Source organism: Rhagoletis pomonella, unplaced genomic scaffold (genome assembly GCF_013731165.1).
Source record: "Rhagoletis pomonella isolate Grant_MI unplaced genomic scaffold, Rhpom_1.0 Rhpom_scaffold_00006, whole genome shotgun sequence".
Taxonomy (NCBI): domain Eukaryota; kingdom Metazoa; phylum Arthropoda; class Insecta; order Diptera; family Tephritidae; genus Rhagoletis; species Rhagoletis pomonella.
In genome coordinates, this window is record NW_023458560.1 from 80,551,160 (window position 1) to 80,569,368 (window position 18,209).

The 18,209-nt window shown below is 36.8% G+C and overlaps 2 protein-coding genes across 2 annotated transcripts; both read left to right on the forward strand.

The window, feature by feature from the left end:
• The first annotated feature begins 5,205 nt into the window (after positions 1–5,205).
• On the forward strand, positions 5,206–7,095 carry LOC118741419. The gene is made up of 3 exons (XM_036473388.1): positions 5,206–5,430; positions 5,512–5,664; positions 6,919–7,095. The coding sequence occupies exons 1-3, from the start codon at positions 5,374–5,376 to the stop codon at positions 7,012–7,014; spliced, it is 306 nt and encodes a 101-aa protein (XP_036329281.1). The 5' UTR covers positions 5,206–5,373; the 3' UTR covers positions 7,015–7,095.
• A 3,613-nt stretch (positions 7,096–10,708) lies between these two features.
• On the forward strand, positions 10,709–18,002 carry LOC118741415 (coiled-coil domain-containing protein 170-like). Its single transcript, XM_036473385.1, has 8 exons — positions 10,709–10,935; positions 15,026–15,151; positions 15,236–16,051; positions 16,108–16,488; positions 16,551–16,766; positions 16,836–16,970; positions 17,042–17,212; positions 17,272–18,002. Exons 1-8 carry the CDS (start codon positions 10,831–10,833, stop codon positions 17,905–17,907), a joined length of 2,586 nt encoding a protein of 861 aa, XP_036329278.1. The 5' UTR covers positions 10,709–10,830; the 3' UTR covers positions 17,908–18,002.
• The last annotated feature ends 207 nt before the right edge of the window (positions 18,003–18,209 follow it).

Below are 18,209 nucleotides of genomic sequence, written 5' to 3' on the forward strand. Positions count from 1 at the left end.
TAACCATATTTTTATAAAATATTAGCGAAAAATAAAATATTTAAAAAATAGTTGCCCATATTGTGAAAAATTCGCTGTACCTAAACTTTATTGACTGACTGTATGCTTTTGTTTAAAACAAAGAGGAAACGGTTTATTTTTTTCTCATTTTAGCTTCAACCAAATCATGTGTTCTCTTTTATCAGTGTACTTTACTTTCTTCTTTAACTGTAGATCAATTGCTTTGGCCAATAACCTAAACTTACAAAAATTTGTATCAAATTTATCTGTCACAATGTTATTTAATTTTTAGATTTCCTTCCCAATGCAACCAATGGGGATGGGTATTTATGCACTTTGGCTGGCATGAAAGCGACTAATTTAACATTAAAGTTGAGTTTCAATATAGACAAGGCAACATGGTCGTCTTAACACTTACAACATGGGACACCCGGCTCTCAATTGTCCATCGTAGTAACATTATTTACCTATATATAAGTCTATAATTAGTGCATAAATTAAACTATGTATGTATTAAATTGAGAACCTTAATAAAACCCGATTTAAGCAAAGAAAAATCTTACAATTAGATAATGCATTAAATTCCGAAGTGGTCGAGATTAGCTTTAATGTACTACTCTGTGCTATGAATATAGTTTTTTTTTTTAAAGAATAACTCCGCCACCTCTCAAACAGCTTATTTTAGCCGAGCCCCCATCTTTGAAAAACAACACTTTTACAAGTTTATATCAAAGAATTCACCTTCATAGAAGCTCGAACGTAACCTGGTCTTCACAATGACTGAGACGTCATAAGTATCTTCGGTGTCAAAGGGATGAATAATTTTTAATTTGGTTCTTAGTTCCGAAATGTTTACATTTTAAACTGTTGGCATTCAGATAGCAAGGCGCCACTTCACTTCATTGGTCAACCTTTTTACAAAGAAATTGAATCGGAAGACCCGGAACTTTGGACATTCCATACCAAAATAGGCGTAAAGAATCCAACAATGCAGTTCACTGTCGGCCTATCTTTAACACTTTTTCCTACCGGGTTATTCAATTGCATTCATTCGTGCATGTATAGTATAGAATAATTGTAATATTGTAAACATAAATAACAAATAAATGCAAGGCAGTCAATCAACCATCCATATATTTACTATATGCACATGCATACATAAAATAGCTGCATTCAGAATAACTTGTCGTAAATATGAAAAATGAATACTCATCTCCACGAAGAGGTCTAAAAAGTTATCAACGAAATAAAACAGAAAACTATAATAAAAATAAATAAAACGAGAGCTCTGCTCACCGACTGATATGTAGTGCACATCCTCGGGAAACGATTGAGGTTATCACTCTTGAGTTAGCCTTCAGAGCGAACAGTGAGCGGATAAAATATCACCAGTTTATTAAAATATAAGAAACGAAGTCAAGAATCTGCAAAATGTCAGCCACGCTTCGGTGCATCATTGGGCTATACATTGTGCTGTGCTTTATGCAGGTCGGTCAAATTTGATTCGTTTTCATTTATAACACATTTCAGCAAATATAAAAGTATTTTTAAATATACATATCCTTACCTTAATATAGAAAGGACCTATCTCACATCGGCGCTGAAATACAAAAAGCCGCAACTAAGTAAAAATCCGAAATTCCCTTTAATGAATTTAAGCAGTAAAAAAATTTAGTTAGTTACGGCTTTTTTGCATTTCAACGAATATCTGAGTTAGGGCCTTTCTATACTAATTGTTTCTAATTGTTTTCCAGTACATAGAAATGGCGCGCATTCCGCGCGATGAAACAGACGCTCAGGAGGGGCCTACTTCACAACTAGCACTCGGTTTGCAAAATATGCTGGACGATATAACGCAAAAGTTTAAGGCCGTTGTAGATGATGATTCATTAAAAGTGAGTTCACGTTTCTAGGTAGCATGTGTGTGTGTGTGTGTGTGTGTATATACATATACCCTGCAAACCAAAGTTCTTGAAATCCCAAAGAAATCTTTAGGAGTATCTTATTTCTGTAAATAATGCTGCTAAGTGAATAATTCCTGCAGATTTTGTTCGGAATTTTCTTTAGTTTTCGTACAGAAATTTTGTGTCAACCACTGCATATAAATTTCTTTAAGTATTCGTAAAAAAAAATCGTTACAGAAATGAAATACTCCTAAAGATTTCGTTAAGATTTCGAGGACTTTGGTTTGCATTAGTTTCAGTTTGATTTTATTCTCATACACAAATGATTTTTATGTATATTTCAGAAATGGTTTGACGATTTCGGAAAAGAAATAGTTGGAACCAACAATGCTGCATAAAATTTGGATGGATATGTTCGTCGAATCTAGAATGCAAATGGGTAGAAGAAACACCTGAACCAACTGAATAACAAACAAATTTAATAACCAAAAACTTATGACCTTTTTCCTAAAGAATAAAGTAGGTTTAAAGAGCTTCATAAAATGACTGTTTCATAAATTTTTTAGTTTATAAATCTTTTTTGAAGCTACTTTATTTCGAATACCGAGTTCTGGATTTGATTAATAAGAACCGACCGTTCTTTTTTTGTAAACAATAATTCCTTGTAATTAATCCAGTAATCCTGTTGTAATAAATTGTCTAAAAAATGCTTGAGCTTTTTTCATTAATTGATTTGCCTCTTGAGCAGGTGTATTTGTTAGCATAAAGGGAATACCCAAAGCTAGCAAGGGCGGTACAAATGGGGTTGTTGTATATTCCGATCAGAGTTGTCTGCAGTCAGTCTGTTGAATGAAGGCAAATACCAAGCTAGAACTTCTGAGATTGAGTGCAATTTGGGTTTGTCCACCAGCAGGCCCCCGAAGCCTGCCAGTCATTGCTGGGGGAATTATTCGCCCAGTTTCTGATTGTGGCCTCGATGGCCGGCATTGGGAGTGCTACATATAACTGGTTGCGAAACTAAGGAATATCTCGTCGGAGGGCCAGATGACAGATGATGAAAGGTTTCATTACCAGGTGACTTGGCACCCTGAGTAAAAATAAGTTCGATTTATTTTCCAGCGTACACATGTATATAATTTAGTCGAGACTCGCATTGGCGAACTAGTTTGGAAGTATTTAGAAAGCTTGTCAATACCTTTAGTGCAGCTTGGCGGTTACTTACCTCGATTGCATGTTTACGAACAAAAGTGGCGAGGAACTCAGTTGAAGTCATTACCAATTATTCTTGACTAAGATCTGTGCACACCCGGAAGCTAAAAGTACTTAGGGTCACTATATTTTTCTATACAAAATTTAAGTCAAAACAAAAGACTGCGAACTTTACACCAAACATTCCAGGAGTTCGGTGATTTTCAGTTCATCAGCCCTCTATTTATCTATTTTAAGTTTTTGAGCGTAGTAAGACATAAAGTATTTTCCAAAGGAGAGTTATACAGTTTTAGATATTATGTTGGCGAATTTCTAAGCTCTTTTCGAGGTGGTTGTTTTGTGTTTTGTTCTTCCATTCGACAATGTAGCCTTGGAGTATCCAAATCTAAATGGGCAAGAAAACAAATGTAGACTTTGGTATTTCCTTAAGCAAAAACAAAATTATACCACTGGATGAGGATAGGAAAAAGTTGGTTGTTTAAACTTTGTAGCAAATGAAGAAATGAAGAAAAGTGAAGCCTAGTCCACCCCTTTGTAGTATATTTTTGTAGAAAGTTTCGAAGGATAATTTCTTTTTCAGAGGCGAAACTGGCCGAAATAATTTATGTTAGAAAGTTGACATCATTTGCTAGGAACTTTCCTTCGGCAATGATCCTCACTAATCTGACAAGTGGTCCTATGAATGAATTCGACTTTTTGCATATAAAACTCGACAACTTTACCTTTAGTTAATAAAAGCTGGAAGTAATATTTTTCAATCAAAAATTTTTTTACATACATATCGTCAAAGGCCCTAACCAATAAATTTTTAATTTTACAGGAGAAGCAAAAAAACATTATATAAAAAGTATGAAGAACAGATAGAATTTTTTAAGGAATAGCATGTAACTCCGTTGTTTTTGGTACTAAGAGCTTAAAATTTTTATGAAGGTAAATTTTTAAAATGTACATCCTCCAAAAACCCTTGAAAAACGCAATTTCGAAAAAAGTGTTAATTGGAGCCTTTGCGAATTATGGTACCGATATGTACATATGTATGCCCGAAGCACCCTTTAAATGATATTTCTATTTTCAACACAACACGCCTTAATTTGCACTTCCAAGCAAAAATACAGTGACTCAAAATGTGCACATTCTAATTTTTTACATATTCAAAATGTTTTTCAAGTAATTTATTTTCCTTTTGTTAAAGATTTTTTATATTTATTTTTTAATGATAATCTCTGCGCGAAAAAATAAAAATCATAAAATAATCATTATTTGTAATCCCAAAAATAAAAATCAAATAATAATTATTTCCGTTTGTGCGAAAAAAACAAAAACTCAATAATAATTCATAAAATAATGATTAAATGCTGATTTAAATTATTTTACTCATAATGATTACCTTCCCTGCTTTCAAAATTTCAAATAAAATAGTTCAGTGAAAGTACCACATTTCACTGCTTTTGGACTGGTGCGGAACTTGTTACTATCGGACTGGTACGTTTTTGGCGAAAAAGAACTAGTACTGAACTAGAAATCTGGTTCACTAGCTCGTGTTTTCCCTACAGGGAAGAAATAAAACTAACTCCAGTTTTTATAAATTTTCACATGTTACATAAAAAAACGCAGAAGCCGTTAGCACAAAAAAAAAAAACAATTAAAAGTCAACGCGATTTTTAACTGCTTGGTACTTTGTTGTACTAAAATTTTACCCAAAAATATTCTAAAGATTCAGCCTAAATAGATCGAAATTTTGATGAACATTTGTTGAGTTTTTATAAATTTTGCATAAAGTTGGAGGCCATAATACATACGAAATTATTTTTTATAAAAATATAGCAGAAAAATTTTACTTGAAAACATTGTGAATATTTAAGTAAAAATTAATATGCGAACACTTGCTTGAGTCACTGTATATATGTAAATACATATGTATGTATGTATATGTGCATATGCACGCACACTTAGGTCAGCAAATACTTAGTCCATATTTACTATCAATATATTCCAACTAATCAACATCCTCTGCTAAGCTCAAGAGGTTATCAGCTTAGCAGAAAAAATGAATAAATAAATGACAAACTACATAAAATCGAGACACAAAAACAGCAACAACATGAAAGCATTGTTGCGATAAGACTCTGGCTTAGTAGCGCGGATTATTCAAACTAAGCGCATTCAGTCACAATTCACTTATCATTCATAAGCCGATCTTTGCCGCGAATAGTTCGACAGTTTCTGATTTAGTCAATAAAAACTAAAAAAAATAAATAAAATGTCTTCTCTACTCAAATGCATCCTTGGTCTCTGCGTTGTGCTGTGCTTTGTGCAGGTTCGTTGCTTTTAAGGATTTTTATTCATCTTTCCGTCGTCGATCGAAACTTTAACAAAACGTATTTTATTGTTGTTGCAGTTCATTGAAATGGCTCGCATTGCCCGCGACGATGCAGCCGTCAAGGATGCAGCCGTCAAGGATCCTGCCGCTGACCTGATAAACAACTTGCAAAACCTGGTCGGTGATGTTGTGGAGAAGCTCAAGACCGCTGTCGATAGTGATGCTGTGAAGGTGAGTACATATGTAAATGAATGGCAGTTGAAACTTGCGAAAGCCGCAATAAGTGGAGTGTACTTAACAGAATTCAGTTTTCCGATTTTAATGCCGATATTCTAAATTTTATCACAAAGGGCGGTCAGTTTTTTTTACCTAAGCCAATATAATTTAAGTTAACATTAATGGTTAATTTTTTTTAAAAATGCTTAACGAAAACGGGGTAAATCAGGCATAAGGAAATAATTTTGATTTATATATACGGTGACCAGATTTCTGTGGCCAAAAATCGGGACATTTCTAAAGCATCGGATCCGAACATTAAGTTTTGCTTTTAGAATAAAAATGCTTAATACAGTTTTATTTAAAACAAAACAAAGAAAATAAATTTAAAAATGTTTATTATTTTTTTAAGAAAATATAACTTACTATCTAAAAAAAAACATGTAAATCAAAATTTTTAGAACATTTATATAAATTCGACGAATTTGAATAAATATTCATCACAGTTTGAAACATTTAATCAAATTTTCTAGAATTGTTTTGAGTATGAAGTTTTGCAGCCCATTTAATTTTAGTATAATAAAGTGCAAGTTGGAAGAAGCTTGGACTTACCGTTGACTTTTGGCAATTTTTTGTTCGTGCATTTTCTTCATTTTTTTTTTGTATGGAGATAATGAGCCACACCTTCCATAAAATTTACCAAATATCAACAGCAAGTCCTAGCTACTTAAAATTTGCACTTTGAATTGAATAGGTTACAAAACTGCATACTGAGAATATTTCTAAGAAACTTTGTCGAATTTTGCTAATTTTTGTACAAAGTTTCAAATTCAGACTTACATGGCCTTTGTTAGATATCGAGCCACGCTTTCATAACGAGGAATAAACAATAAATAATCGAAAGGGGAAAAGCCAAAGCCAAAGCTAAAATGTGTCTTCCCTAAATATTATTTTCGCCACTCTATATACAAAAAAAAAAATGGTTTTTGAGCCAGAGTACAGGGAGAATCTCAATAAATGAATAAAGGAAACACTGAAAATCGGGAATAAATCAGTACAAATATGAAAAATCTGGACACGTCTCGACTTTTAAAAAATAATCAGCGGGACAATTTTCTCCAAATCGGTACTGTCCCGCCAAAATCGGTACGAATGGTCACCGTATTTATATACCTCACTTCATTTCAAACCCCGGTAATGCATACTGATCTCACCATTTAAAACAATTTTTTAGATAAGGAACTAAATGACTTTTAATTTTTTTTTCAGAAACTGTTCGATGATGCTGGCAAAGCTTTAGCTGAGACCGCCAAATCTGCGCAGGAGAAAATTGGAGAGCTTTCACAGAACGCATCAAAGAACTAAGAGATTTTTCTATGATTTATATAAAAACCTGTGGATATTTTTTTAATAAATCTTAGCTTTATAAAATTGAATATCTACTCAGATTTTCTCTTTTTTTTTAAATATATTTATATATTTGCCGTAAGTACATAAGTAAGTCCGATTTTGCCAATTTTCAATGTCATCCGTCCTACGCCCGAAAGAAGTGCATGTATAAAGTTTCGTTAAGATATCTCAATTTTTACTCGAGTTATCGTGGGCACAGACGAATGGACGGACAGACAGTTACCGCTTAAACAATTTCTCTTTTCATTCTGAGCATTTATGTATACATTTGTCTATATATATCTCGATTCGTTTTGCCTGTTACAAACAGCCGTTATGTGAACAAAGTTATAATACCCTTGTGCACAACTACGCTCGGGTATAAAAACTGAACTTACGATTACTGTAATCGGAATCTAAGATGCCTTCGGTGAACGATTGCCGCAATCCTAATGCAATCATTTTTTAAATTGCGAATAAAGTAATCGTAATCCTAGACGCAATCGATTATCGCCCAGCTCAGTCGCATGCTTATCGTTATGGAAGACCAGGTAAGGAATGCCGGAACTTGATTTTTAGATTTTATAAAACTCCAAAAGTTTTCGGGCTATTTTTCGTCCTAGGTTCATAACTTTTAATGTAACTATCGGATGGACGGGTGATTTTTTTCAAATAGGTTTCAAAATGTATCTGCCCTTCAGCACGCATTTTTTTAGAACAAAATTTGTATTTAAAGGGTAGATCAATTTTAAACCCTACTTGAGAAAACAGCCCTTAGAGTCTCTATGCATGCACAGGGCCACATTTATACATAAATATGTAGATTTGTGACGGAGTCCATTCAGATATATGTAAATTGTTCCGTTGGTTGACAGTATTGTATTGCAGATAGCCGTATTTGTAGTGACATTTGCTACGGAAATTGCCTAAGTGTGGGCGATGGAGTTCCGAGCTCAAATTCCCAATGTCCAAATAGTTGATATAGGTATTTGATTAATAAAATAAAAGCTTGTAACAATAAGGCCGCTTCATGACGAATGAGTACCTGAATGAGTAAATGAAGTCGTGTCTCCAACCACATCACCATTGATTAGACATTGTCTCCGAATTTCATGGCCGCCTTCACTCTATGATTATTATTATGGATAGATTTCCAGATTTTGGACTACGTGATCGCTAAGCGTACCCACCTAAAACGACGTTGATATGTAATGTCAATTTTGAGCATTTAAATTGTTTCGTAATAATTATTCACTAATATTCATGTGGAATGTTAGTAAGGACTTTCACAGGAAAAGTCGTTCCAACGGGATGAAATAACCAAATAGTAATAAATGTTTTCAAAATTCCATAACATTTGCGTGTTTGGAGTTAATTTGATGAAAATTTATTAAGTAGCAGCACTTAGAAGAAGTGGAGTGGAAATAGCGGTACTCCTGTAGGCATACATTTCTTTGAAGCATAGCGAATAATGTTTTATGCACACATAACAACATAGAAACGTACATACTTAGTACTTATGTATATTTCAAACTTTTTGTGGCTACAGGAATTCATGGAGTTTCAGTTTCGTTGACAACACCCCATTTGTTTACTGGCGCAAATGCAACAGTCTAATAAGCCCCACATAGATACACCCATGTAAATATGTAAATGCACTGTTGTTAGGCAATTTTATTTTTTTTTTTTTATTTGTTAGAAAAAACAAATGAACATTCTTGGATTTACAAACTAACACTGCCTGGATGAAGAAGACGTTCAATAGAGAGCCAGTAGATATATCAATATGGCGGATTTACATGTGTGTGGTTAGATTACAAATAATTTAATAACAAATTCACAGAAACAAACCAGAAAAAAACACAAATACAACACGCAATTTTCTTGAATTTTAATGTCGCACTATACTCCATTTCGTCAAACGTCTGGTAACTCTGCCGAAGATTGGCGCATATTTGAGATTTTATGTGAAGATGTGAAAGTGCCGCGTGATGATAGCAAGGTGAGCGTAAATGTTTGAGAGTGAAACCCAAATAATCAAACACAGATAAATTAGTTTTAAAGTGGTGATTTATATTTCTCCGAAATGCTGCACTAAACCTTTCGTTCTGTTAAAGTGTTTTTAAAAATGCAAAAATTATAATGGGCTTAGGATTCACGTGGTGGCAGCGTTGTTCCCTGTACGATATGAGGATTTACTATTAAGATTTCTTCGGCAGTGAAAATTATGTCGGCAGTGAAAATTTTGTCGGCTTTGAACATTATGCCGGCTGAGTGCGGTTTGCTGCACCTAATATACGGATAGTTCCAGCCCTTGTTCTTTGTTTTAGATCCGACAAAATAAACATCCGGGAGCCGAGTATCATAAGTTCCGTTTTTTTTTTTTTTGAAATATTTGTTCTCTGTTACACAATTCACCGCGCGTATTTTGCAATTATTCGAAAGCTCAGCTGCTCAAGTAATAGAGCACATGAATTGTAAAAAAAAGAAAATTATTTAAAACTTGTACTTATGGATAGCTGGCCATTCACATCTGGATGGTTAAGCATCTTAAATGGTTTTCTTCAAAGGAACTCTCCATTACTACAATTTCAATCGCTAGCCGCCTCTACTGAATTAAAGCCAAAAAAAAACGAAGCGTAAGCTACTTTCTGGTACTAACATTAAAACCTATTTTTTAAGCCAATCCATTGGCAACTTTCAACTCGAATTAGTGGCTTATCAACTTCGAATAAACAAAACGTAACTCCATTTAATTTATGTGCACGCCGCGAAAGTTTTCAATGCCTGTGGTAAAAGTGCTAAGGTTAAACATAATTTCCCGGCAAACTCACACACGCAAGCATACATACATACATACATACTTACTTGGGACACAGTGAAGCAAAGTTCTCAACATGATTTACATTTTTCGCATACCAACTAAAATTGTAATTATTATGCCTGAAATTACTCTAACGGCACCATTGTGCCCAACGACCGACCGACCCTGTTGCCTGTGCTCGATTGCTCAATCGGCGTTCGACGAGTTTCCGTTTCCGCGGCGTTGCTAAGTTTACACACAAACACTCTAGGGGTATACAAACACATACATACATACATACGCCATTGGCAAAATAAAAAGCAAAATGTGTGGTGGTTACCAACGCCATCAAATAGTTTAGAACATTTTATGCTCGCTTTAGCATTGAACACCGCCTATGTATGTGCTCGCTCCCATTTCTTATCGAATCCAAGCTATTTCTGTGCCGTCATGTGAATGACCTAGATAACAACAACAACAAATCGGCCAACACATACTCACACTTAAAAGTAATAAATAACAAAAAACTTTCCACCGTTGCCATTGTGCCCATTTTTTTCGCCTTGCCCCCGACAACAAACCCCCCCCCACCCACCCACTTTTCCTAACATTGATTCACCATTTACTGCACACATTGTAGCCATGACTGTTGAGCGGCTAATATGTTATGTTACATTAAATTCCATAAGTTTGATTTTTATTGCCAAAAACAACAACACTGTCGATATGTATTGTTATGTTACTATCTGCAACCCATTCACCCTTCTAAATACATAACTTGTCATAAACTGGGCACATCTTCAATCTACATAATTTTCGGCAAAGTAACCGAGCCGAGAATTATATTCCGTTAGTCGAGCGCGATTTGCTCGAATGTGTGGACGCTTTTAGGCGCTTGGCCTTCCGCTTGTGATTCGGGCCCAAAATTTAAGTGCATTGTTGCAACTGGTGAACAACAACAAGTGCAGGAAATTAAGACAAAAGTAGATATGTCAAACGATAAGAAGCATCAACAACATCTGCACCACCATCATCACCTGAGTGCAGTGCATCATGAACATCTGGGCAGAGTATCGCCGCACCATCATCATTTGGTATTGAAAAAAAATTGACAAAAATATACTTATGTGCTTAATGGGTTTTATAAAAACAAATTGTGGATATAAGAATAGTGACAGTGAATACTTAATTCCATGGCATTTTAAGAGAAACAACGACGCATTTTACTCGTCTTTTTGCAACTTTTCGTATGTTTGTATTACTCGGATCTCGATACAGATAAAAGTGTTCCAATTACACTGGTTTACAGTAAAAACGTTCAATGAATGCCACTATCCAATTGCTATAAGGAACTGCTCGCTAATTCCGAAAATCTACTTAATTTCTTATTGTATGGATACGTTTTCAAGATATTTTCAATTTGCCTTTATTCAGCTTAAAACAAAAAGTGGTTACTAACCAATTTAACAGCCTTGGTATGAAATACGGCAAATGAAAGTTACTTAAATTCTACATAGACCGTGTATACATCACTTTTCAATAGGTCTGATAGTTTCTGAAAAATTAATTAATCATTCCAGAGTTTTTGTTTTTTTTATGAAAATGTGAAAAATAAAACACTTTAACAGAAGAAAAATTTAATAAATAACGGGTTCTGTGTCAAATTAATGCCTTTGCGTGTAAGAAAAAATCAGGTTACCTATGAAGATAATCGCTGAATAAATAAAGAAGAAGATGAGCGGTCAAATGAAAATACGCAAATTTTTTTTTTATGAAATATGAGCATAACTAAAAGCGTGCAACTTAGGTGTATATGGCGTATGAGTAGCATTATTTCCTGCTCATTTCCCACACGAACAGGTATTGAAATGGTTTGGTGTATTTTAAATTTTTTTGTTTTTTGTCGCAAGGTGTAACGTGTTTGGAAAGTCACATCCAGGGCTGCCAACTTGGCTCAAACCGTGCCTTTTTTGGCCCTATTTTACTTCAAATGGCACTTTTGAGAAATAGTAATATTTCAATACGTTTTTGTGAAGTCCTCTGCGAGTACTTCTTCTATAGAATATATGTACAACTGGGTTATCTTACTTTGGCATTGAAATTTTGTTTTAGGAATGTGTTTTTAATTTCAATGAAAAATGGGAAGAACTAAAAAGAATGGCACCTTTTTCACTTTTATTTTGCTATTTGGCACATTTTGGCACTTTTTTAACCTCAATATGGCACAGTTGGCAGCCCTGGTCACATTACTTTTTTTACTCAACACAAAGTTTTTTTTTTTTTTAATTCAAATGCTGCTTAATGGCTAAAAGCTAATTGTTTTCATTTCATTCATTTTGTGTTAGGCAAACACATTTTTGAAATAAATATGTAAAGATGTGCACACAAGTGTAAAAGCTAGTGTAGCCATTTTATGTTGTACCTACAAATTAAATTTTGGCGACAAATGTAGACTTCTGCCGTGTAAGCTAATTTTCAATCCCGAGCACATGAAGGTTAATTTTTTACAACTCCCATCAAAATATTTAGGCCCGATTTAGCGTCCGCGTTGAAAATCACTCAAAATACGCCTCGTTAAGAATTCTGTGAGCGCTATTTTTACGTAATGTGAACGACTCAAGGCATCGATTCAAGGGTATTCACACCTTCTTCTAATATATATGTATATATTTCTTTTTAATATTCACTTAAGCTTAGAATCAGTTTTCGGACTTTACTGCAATTGCAGTAGATCTACTGCGCTTGTTAGCAAAATTAAATGTTCTACTGCGTCACTCCGGTTTTTTTTCAAATCTACAGCGATTTATTTTAAAGCTTATTTTTGTATTTCTCTGTTTATTCAAGACCAAAAGAATTTTTTTATGTTTGAAAAAATATAAATTTGTCGACGGAAAATATATTTCGAATTAGTAAAAGGTGTTTCTGCAACATAACATTTTTCAAAGTGGACTTTTCACCCTTAGGTGACGATTTTTCATTATTTCTGTTGCTTGAAAAAGTACTTCGCCGTTGCTATAATTTTTCTTGAAGAAATAAATATATGTATGAGCATTTTTTTTTTTAAATTTATAGTATACATGTACATTAAAGTGGTCCAAAAATGTATGTAAAAAAAATAAGGTCGGATTTTTAATGCCGCCACCCCCTAGGATTGTTATATACCGAAAAAAATATACCCATATTTTTTTATTTTGAAATAAAAAATAATTTAGGTAGTTCTCAAAGCGCTCAAAGTTTTCCATGTATTTTATATGGAGAAAAAACATCTTTTCGTAAAAATAGTGTAGAATTCTTGAAAATCAACAGTTTTCGATCGGAAAACTTTTCTTATCTTCAGGAGGTTCCCAGTAATAATACTCAATTGTTTCTTTAACAATTTTTTCATGGTAACTATATTTTATAGGTCCTCCAAAGCCCTTTGAAAATGCAATGGGGGGGGACCAATAAAAAATCTTTAATCATAAAAAATGGTTAAATAAACAATGGGATTTTAGTCTCCTGAAGAGAACCATAGTTTTCCGGTCGGAAAATATTGATTTTCAAGAGTTTTATACCATTTCTGAACGCTTTGAGCACTCTCTAAATATTTTTTGATTTCAAAATAAAAAAATAGGTGTATATTTTTTCGATATGGATCAATCCTAGGGTGTGCCGGCATTAAAACTCCGACTTTATTTTTTTGGACCACTCTAATGTACATACTTGCATATATACTTATGTATGTACATTCGTATGCACATATGTATATGAATTGTTTCTTTTTTTTTAAAGGGCTGGTTCTAAGCTTTAGGACCAAATTAATTAATATTGATAGCAAATATCTTCATAATATCTTGGAAATGAAAATCAGTACTGGGGTAGTTGGAAAAACACCCAAATACTTAGTACACTTTATCAAAGCTTTGATAAAGCCTTTTTATCTCGAAACTTAGTTTTCCATGTCTTAAGCCAACTTGATTTAAATAAAGTGCAAATAAATGGCAGAGGTAGAAGTAATATTCATGGGGGAAATTATCGTGGTCCCTTGACAGGTCTAGTTTATCGCAGAAGTACATTCGGAAGTTTGCCATTATCAGCCGAGAGTAGACCGCTATTTGACCAAACTTTTTTTGATATTGCTCTCGGCCAGAAATTGAAACACGGACCTCCCGAGCGGCAGTAGGCACATTTAAGCACTCGTCTACGGCGGCAAAAGCACTACAAAAATCCGAATAAAGTCAGAAAAATGCAATAAAGTGTTAAAACAAAAACACCAACGATGATGAAAATATTAAAAAAAAACAGTTTAAGTAAGACCAAATTAGAATTTTTCACTGATTTCTGTCTGTTTTACTTTTTACCCAAAAAAACGTTGTACTTGTTTTGTTTTACTCCCTTCTAAATAAAAGCTATTTTTAATGTTAATAGTTTTTCTGTGATTTTTGGTCATGACCAACATAGTATTTTTGCTGTATGAAAACTATATAAAATAAAACCGGTTTATCCGGGTTTTTCTTAATATCAAAAAGCAAACCGTTTTTTTTTTAATTGCAATTTTTCGAATAACTCGAAAACCGGATTGGGAAAAAAGGCGAATAATCCAACACCCTAGTCAGCATATATCACTCGAAAAACGACGAATTGAACAATATAATAATGGTATTTCAGCTGATGGGTTTTTGTACTTCGATGAGCAGGCTCCAGCTTTCTATATGTAGCCCAACGTTATCATTTCGTCCGAGCATTCTATTTACAGTAAGAATTGAATCAGCATCTTGAAAGAGTCCAAGATATTTATTCCGAACACAGCTATGCAGTTAGGCCTCAACACTTTGTTAGTTAGTTAGCCTCAATACTTTAATAGTTTGAAATTTTCGAGCAGATCGAGGGATAGCTAATAGGCGACATACACAGTGCGTCTGAGTCGCGAGTCATTTTTGTGTTCGTGTTGACTCCCCTTCCACTAGGCAAGGCATTTTTTCTATTTTTTGGGTTCACCGAAAACTAAACTATCAGACAATCTTTTAGATGCGTCGAATATATAGATTTTAATTCATTAGACGATCAAGTAAAATGCAAGCTCTAACTTAAGGGAGAAAAATTATGGTTTGGTGCTGCATGAAATTCTATAATCGTCTGCATTCACCTCGGATACCCCTTTAATTTTAACGTAATTTATCAAATTGAATTGTTTTCATGCTTCAGCTCGATTCCAACTGCGGCAATACTGTCGTCCCCATCCCGGACCACCACCATGGAATCGATCTTGTCACGACTTTACGTAGTGAACTTGCGGCTTTGTCGTATAAACGAGACCGACTGTCGAATGATGTATGTATGCTAAATAGTTCTGTCAATATATTTCCACTATGTAATTTAACATCGATAATTTCTCGCCACCATTGCATTTATTAGCTCGGAGACGCACGGGCTGCCTTGGCCGCCCGCGAATCGGAATGCGAAAATCTACGCGCACAAGCCGCCCGACAATCGGCCCTCATAAGCAGCCTGCAAAGTCGCTTGCAGACCGCTGAGAATCGCGAGCAATCGATACAGTCACGCTGCGACTCCACCATACAGACCATACAACGCGAGAAGCATTCCTCCGATGAGCGCAGCAAGGAGTTGCAGTGCAAAATTCAACACCTCGAAAACCATCTGGCCGCTGAGGAACAGCAGAAAGAGCAAGCGCGTACCCAACTCAACGATTTACTGCGACGCCTTGCCACTTGCCTGGGCGTGGATTTGTGTGAGAATGCACATCTGACACCCGAATGTGTGCTGAGTCGCGCGGAAGAGGTGATGACCGAGCTGCAACGCACCAAGGCGAAGGCGAGCTCCACATGCGACACGCTGAGCAGCTGCGAGAACGAGCTTATGAATTTGAAATCGCTAGCCAACATAGAGAAGCAGCGTTTGAGCGCCCAACTCGAAGGTGTGACCAACCACAACCACGAGCTGGAAGGACGCTGTCGGCAGTACGAACGCGATCTGCAACTACAACGCGATCGCGTGACTGAGACAGAGATAAGTGGCGAGAAGTTGAAAGAGGAATTGCGGGGCTTCGAGTCGCGTTGCCATCGCTTGCAGAACAATCTGGACCGCACGCAAAGCGAACGCCTGCAATTTTTGCGTTGTCTGGCCAATCAGCTCAATGTGCCGGAACCGTGTGAAACATTGATCAAGGAGAAAGTTCGTGAAATATTGACTGATAATCAAGCGATGCATGTGGTGAGAGACAGTTAAAAATTGGTTTCTGAAAAAATTCAAAATACAACTATTTTCAGCAAGTACATTCATTGCGCGATCAGCTGAATTCGGAACAATCGAAATTGAAGGAAACCCAAGAGACCACACAGTGTCGCCTGCGAACCGAGGAAGCTCAAAAGTGCCAGCTAGAAGAGCGTCTAGAAAAGTGTCAAGCGGAGATCCACACGCTGCGCAACGATCATCTGGGCCTCTCAGAGTATCTGCAACGGCTGGCGAGAGCGCTAAATTGGGCGGAATGCACTTCACCGCCCGCACTCGGCACCGACACCAACATTCTGGCGGAGTCTCTGTTGGAGCGTGCCGAGCGAATAGCGGCACACCATGATCATCATGGACATGAGACCGACATTGGGCATCGTCATATGCATCACTCGCGATACGAGCATTCGCCGGATAAGGTGCGTTAACTTGTTGATGTTATCTTCCTAATGACAGTATTTCCTGTTTTTCTGTACTCTAGGGCTGTTGCGATCATCACGCGCATGGACATGGCAAGCTAAGGCGCGAGCGTTCATGTCACGACATACCATTGAAGGAGAGTAGTAGCCTATACACATTACAGCGGCGCGTTCGCATATTGCGTGAGCAGGTGCAGCGCCGTGATCTGCATCTGGAGTTGCTGCGGCGTAAACTGGCGATCATCGAAGAAGGTGCCAGGGGCAAGTGTGTGCTTCAGGTGAATCGAGGACGCAAATAATGTAAGCCTAATTACTTAATGATTAGTACTTTTGTTTCTAATGTGCAGGGCGAGCGTGACGAGGCGGTGTGTCGCTCCAAGAAGGCCAGCAAGCAGATCGATAAGCTCACGGCCCAGCTGGTGGATGCGCGTTCACAAATAGCCGAAGTCAAAGCGCAATTGGCGGAGGCTGTGGAGTACAAGGTACACGCAACCGCAATGAGCTGGTTTGCAAACTTGAAAAATGTTTTTCGTACTCAACTTCTTACTCACAGATCACCGCCCTGGAGCGTGCGCGCAAGATAGATGAGCTGACTGGTCAAATTTGCGATCTGGAAGAAGAGAAGACACGCTTATTGGCACAATACAACGCTATTAAGGATCGCTTAAAGTCTACGAGTGAATCATCCCAGAATAGACGCTGCCGCGATGAGGCGCTCATCAATGTGAGTGGGGCGTTAACATATGCCGATCTCATTTGCCTAATTCTCTCCTTCCCCTGTAGTCTCTCCGCGAAGACATTGCACGCTTACAAACCCAACTCTCCGATGCCAATCATCGCCTATCCCACCTTCAGTCGTTCCGTACTTCGGTCGCCCGGACACTCCACCTACGCGATTTGCCCGAATCAGATCTGCTGCATCGCTTGCAGGCGCTCTGCTCAGCTCATCAGGAATTTACGCTGCTCTCTAAGCGCTACGAGACTGCATCACCTGTGGGTGATCATCCCTGTCCACGATTCGATGATCCCATACCACCAACGTCGCACTGTCGCCCGCCCAATGAGATGGAACACATCAGCGCAAGTGTTTATGAGGAACATACGAGATCGTCGCATGGGCATGCGCACCATCACAGCACGGCCGAGCATCACCAGCACCGACATCGCAGCAAGAGTCGTGGCGGTGGCGGTGGCGGTGGCGGTGGCGCTGCGGGACGTTGCGCTGACCGCACAGCAATGGAAGAGGGCGAACGTTTTGTTGCTGGCTGTTTGGAGCGTCGCAGTGCGGGTGGTGGTGGTGGGGCTGGTGTGGGGAGCAAGCGGATGCACGATAAATGCTTCGAATCCGATGTGCATCGACATCATTGCACCAAAGACGATTTTCTAAATGGCGGCTACGACGACTTTGATTTTAAGTGAACTTATTGAGAAATTTTGCGTAGATCTCGAACTAAATTTTTACGAACAAAATTCGCAACTTTTATACTCCTAACGAACTCAGGCGTATTTTAATAAATGAGATATACATAAATCCATATGTGTTTATATATATGTATGCATATGTTAATCAATCAATTTCTGCGTGTGATTCATCGTTTGTTAGAATCCTTATTGCTCAGTTATGCACACTTGGCTTTGCATGAGAATTGCCACATAAGAAATCTGTTAAATGAGCTTTGCATGTAAGCGGTTGCCCTACGCACCGCATTACATATGTGGAA

Excerpts from the sequence above, each read along its gene's own strand:
- LOC118741419 (XM_036473388.1), top strand. The coding sequence starts at position 5,374 with ATGTCTTCTCTACTCAAATGCATCCTTGGTCTCTGCGTTGTGCTGTGC. Across the intron at positions 5,431-5,511 it reads TTGTGCTGTGCTTTGTGCAG|TTCATTGAAATGGCTCGCAT; the intron begins GTTCGTTGCTTT and ends TTGTTGTTGCAG. Across the intron at positions 5,665-6,918 it reads TCGATAGTGATGCTGTGAAG|AAACTGTTCGATGATGCTGG; the intron begins GTGAGTACATAT and ends TTTTTTTTTCAG.
- LOC118741415 (XM_036473385.1), top strand. The coding sequence starts at position 10,831 with ATGTCAAACGATAAGAAGCATCAACAACATCTGCACCACCATCATCAC. Across the intron at positions 16,489-16,550 it reads ACGAGCATTCGCCGGATAAG|GGCTGTTGCGATCATCACGC; the intron begins GTGCGTTAACTT and ends TCTGTACTCTAG. Across the intron at positions 16,767-16,835 it reads GGGGCAAGTGTGTGCTTCAG|GGCGAGCGTGACGAGGCGGT; the intron begins GTGAATCGAGGA and ends TCTAATGTGCAG.